The sequence below is a fragment of the Microcaecilia unicolor genome, chromosome 4 (genome assembly GCF_901765095.1).
Source record: "Microcaecilia unicolor chromosome 4, aMicUni1.1, whole genome shotgun sequence".
NCBI classification, from domain to species: domain Eukaryota; kingdom Metazoa; phylum Chordata; class Amphibia; order Gymnophiona; family Siphonopidae; genus Microcaecilia; species Microcaecilia unicolor.
The window spans coordinates 210,735,849-210,740,110 of record NC_044034.1 but is presented as its reverse complement, the minus strand read 5'-3'; the positions used below and the strand labels follow the sequence as shown (position 1 = coordinate 210,740,110).

The following is a 4,262-nucleotide window of genomic DNA, read 5'->3' as shown; positions in this document are numbered from 1 at the left end:
CTGCTCTACTCAAAGTGGAAGAATCACACCTGAGTAGAGTGGGATAATGTGATTTTCTTCTGTCATCATTTACTATGTTTCTACCCAATTGCATTGTCAGTTTTCATTGAAGTATTTTTAGTTTGGACAAGTTACCAAACTGCTTCTTTTCCACCTTGTATAAAGAATCTGATTCCTTGTGGTAGTAGAAAAAAGCCATGAAAATGTATTTCCAATTTACTTATAAATGAAAATATTTGGTTATCAGGTGCAGTCATCTCTGGGACAGCAACGATTACAAATTTGGCACTCAAGAGTAACACTTGATTTCTTGCTGTCTGTTCCAATCTTGTTCATTGTTTTCAGAAATGTTATTCTTGTTATCTTCCTTGTAATCTCTTGTACTTTCTCTGTTCCTCTAAAATTATATTGGTGTGCTCTGAGGGCTAGACTCAGATGTGCACAAAGGAATGCAGTGTAAAACAGAGTTAGGGTGGGCTGATGAAACAGGAGATCTTTCTGCCAACTCTGGGAAAGCATTTTTGCTGAAACCACATGGAGGAGAGCTGTAATTTACTGTCTAATATAGCAGGGATGGTGAAGTAATGATAGGGAGCAGGGACTATATGTATAAAGAGCCCTCCTAGCATGCTATGCCAAGGGACACTGCTGTTTGTCCTTCTGTCACTGCTGTTAGTACTGAGGACTTCTCCTTCACCACCATGGACACTTCATACCCCCGTGAGGACTTCCCTCCTGCTACACCTAGCAAACCTGATCGCTCTCATACAGTAATTACCATTGGACCCCCAGTTGTGCCACGAGACTACTTGATCTGGTCTATCTTCAACACCATCTACATGAACCTCTGCTGCTTCGGTTTCATGGCCTTGGTTTATTCTGTCAAGGTAAGGCTGATATTCTCGGAATGCAATGAGGAATCTGCACCCCTTCACTGCTGCTTGCTGGGATCCTGTGGGTTTGAACTGCCAGCTAATTCCTAGCATTCAGAAAATACCCTTAAGGGCCCTTTTACTAAATTGTGGGGGCCGTTTTTGCCGCACACAGTCAGGTTTTCATGATACCCACAACTAATGAGATAGATTTGCATAAAATGGAGGTAATGCATACAAATTTATGTCATGCATATTCATTTTGGATATCCTGAAAATTTGACTGGCTGGTTGTGCCCGAGGACTGGGTTGAGAACCCACATGTACTACATGGAGATACCCAGAGACTTCCTGGGTACCAGAATCAACTTTTATGTGAAACTCAATCGTAAGTGCCTGCTGAAATGTACTGAACTCAGAAAAATAACCACAAAGTTTGAAATGTAGACATGTGCAACACATCTCTGCATATACCTATAGCCAGATCAAGCATGAACAATTTTCCGACAGTAAATTGCTATTTACAGGGGTAAATGGCTTTGAAAATTGTGCTCTAATTGTTTTAAATGATCATTATGGAATCTAGCACAAGCAGTGCAGTTATACCACCCTTTACGGCAAATGAGATCAGAGAATGTAAAGCAATTATCAGTAAAAGGACTGAGTTTCTTAAATTATGTAGAACCCAAGGCAAGAGCCTTTTCAATTGCAGATCCTTTGCTATGGAACAAGCTTCCAGGTCATTTGTGTTTTTGTACCACCTTGTCACAATTTGAGAAATTTTTGAAGATCCATCTGTTTATTCAAGCTTTCTCTGCTATACAGTAGATTTATTATACTATTTTTAAGTGATTGTCGTGTTTTAACATTGTTGTTGTTGTTTTGAATGTTTTATGTGTGAAATTCATAAGCCACAAAGGGTCTGATATTCAGTCGGCAGCAGACAGCACTTTTGCTGTCCACCACTGGTGTTAAACCTGGATATTCAATGCCAGGCCATTTCAAGTGACCAGCACTGAATAACCAGGGTATTTTAAAAGCTAAAACATTAACTGGTTAAGCCGATATTCAGCACTAACCTGTTAATGTTTTAGCAGTTAAAGATAGGACAGGTATTTATGCGGCTCTACTTGACCGCTAAACTTATCCAGTTAGGCGCGGAATATCGGCACCTAATCATATAAATCACATGATATAGCTAGTTATGCACTAGGCCCTAACAACTAATATTCAGCGGAGATAACCAGTTATCTCCCACTGAATATTAGCAGTTAGGTGCCAATATCCTATTTAACCAGTCAGCGGCCATGCGGGACTGGTTAAATAGCTTTTAATATCGGTGGGTTAATTTTTCAGGCAGGGTATAAATTTTAAAAGAAATAAAATAGAAGATCTCTGCAAACTAGCAGTAGGTTTACTATAGCATGGGCCCTGTTTACTAAGGTGTGCTAGCGTTTTTAGCGCATGCTAAAAGTTAGTGCACGCTAACCGTGTAGACTCCCATAGGAATATTATGGGCATCTACACAGTTAGCGCTTGCTAATGCTTAGTGCGCACTAAAACCGCTAATAGGCTGAGCCAGTTCTGAAGTTCTGCCTTCTGTTTTTGGACTTGGAGTCCTAACGCAAGGTCATATACTGGACAATGGTGTGCTCTCCAATTCAAGCAGACTGCTACTTTGCCATGTCCTCTAATTTAGTGAATGTCTTTGCCAACCAGTGTCCACTAAATGGTACGTTCTGCTCTCCCATAAGCCTGAGGATTTGGGATCATTTTTTAACACATTCCTGTGCACTGCTTTTCAAATCATTGGAAAGGACAGATGACTTTTCCACTTTTCAAAGTTGGTGAGTGAGTTGGAGGGGGGAGGGAAGAGAATATTTGCCACCTTTCTAAAAGATGCATGAGGAGTTTAACTGAGGTTATCTAGAATGTCATACTTTCTATTTATTTGTTTCACGGTCACCTAATATTTGGCTTGCATTTATTTTCAGGTAAGACAGTTTCTCCTAGTGGTATTCTCCTAATGGTATTAGTTTTGCACATTTAGTCACTAGTGTGCAGGGGCTCCAGGACCAAAGGGAACCTGTTTGCAACTGCTCTCTGCTTTCTGAGATGCATCCCCTGCTCTGGAGCCCCTATCTGAAACTATTGCTTTGGGGAACTTAATGTGAATGTATGACTCAATCTACTCCTCATGATCTGGAGTCCTCTCAGAATCCTCACTGAAAATATACATAGAGATCTGCCCTGCATGATCTTAACACCCTATTCAGGAAGAGTCTTGTTATTTTTATGAGTACATAGTACAAGCATCAGCACTTTGTTTAAAACTGGTTGCTTTCATCTGTCCCTCCTTTGCTCTCAGGCACGAGACCAGAAGGTAGCCGGAGATGTGGACTCTGCCCGTCACTATGGTTCTAAAGCCAAATGTTACAATATCCTGGCCACGATATGGAATGTGACTGTGCCACTCCTGCTCATCGCCCTGGTGGTCACAGGAGTGATTCACCTCTCCAACATCACTCAGGAGTCCATCAATTTCTTCAATCTCAAGTACTTTGTCAGTGACGATGATAGGAAGTGACCCAGGAATCTCACACCAGCAATCCAGACGCTGATCTGGGAAGAAGCCCATCCAGGACAAAAGCTGAACAAACCAAATGACTAACATGTAGATTCTGTTAAGGCCCAGGACATGCTGCTGTTGAAAGGGCGAGAAAACCACTGTAGATCCGACCTGACAGAGAACACAATGAGTCTCACCCTAAGCCCCTTCTCCACCATTGGCCCCAGTGGACTGATCTCATACCTGATGCTGCAAATGATTCATTATATTATAATATCTGGGGTACTTCTTATCCCAGGCTCTCAGCAATACTTATAAAATCAAGGAACTGTTCTACAGACACAGGCAGGAACTTGCAATACCTACTCCTTATTTTTATCCTTTTGTATACATTTAAGCCTACTCTAGTTGACTGTTCCTGGCAATCTAGCTGAGTTGTTAATAAAGTTATTGTAGTTGGTGTGCTAAATGAAGTAATTTTTCCAGGAAGTAATACTGATTACATTTTCCTCTTTTTGTGTTTATTGGACTTCTTTTGACATCTTGAAAGGGTTTGAAGTGATCAGGCTGGCTTGGTAAACTGGCACCTGGAACTAATCTGTATTAGATGGCAGTGAGCAAAAGTCATTTTTATTTGGAGATCCATGTGAAATCAGTCAACAGTCTCACTCCAGTTCCCAGTAAACATGTGTTCATAGGATTAAATCCACCAGCACCACTGGCACAAATTATAATCCTTGGAGGCAGGGTTGGGAGAGAAGAAGCAAAGAACGGAATAGTCACTGGAAAACTTATTACTTTCTCACTCCACAAAGTGTGGG

At 41.1% G+C, this 4,262-nt stretch overlaps 1 protein-coding gene across 1 annotated transcript; it reads left to right on the top strand.

The window, feature by feature from the left end:
- The first annotated feature begins 591 nt into the window (after nucleotides 1-591).
- On the top strand, nucleotides 592-3,902 carry IFITM5 (interferon induced transmembrane protein 5). The gene is made up of 2 exons (XM_030199515.1): nucleotides 592-887; nucleotides 3,241-3,902. The coding sequence occupies exons 1-2, from the start codon at nucleotides 633-635 to the stop codon at nucleotides 3,457-3,459; spliced, it is 474 nt and encodes a 157-aa protein (XP_030055375.1). The 5' UTR covers nucleotides 592-632; the 3' UTR covers nucleotides 3,460-3,902.
- Nucleotides 3,903-4,262: the final 360 nt, after the last annotated feature.

Excerpts from the sequence above, each read along its gene's own strand:
- IFITM5 (XM_030199515.1), top strand. The coding sequence starts at position 633 with ATGCCAAGGGACACTGCTGTTTGTCCTTCTGTCACTGCTGTTAGTACT. Across the intron at positions 888-3,240 it reads CCTTGGTTTATTCTGTCAAG|GCACGAGACCAGAAGGTAGC; the intron begins GTAAGGCTGATA and ends CTTTGCTCTCAG.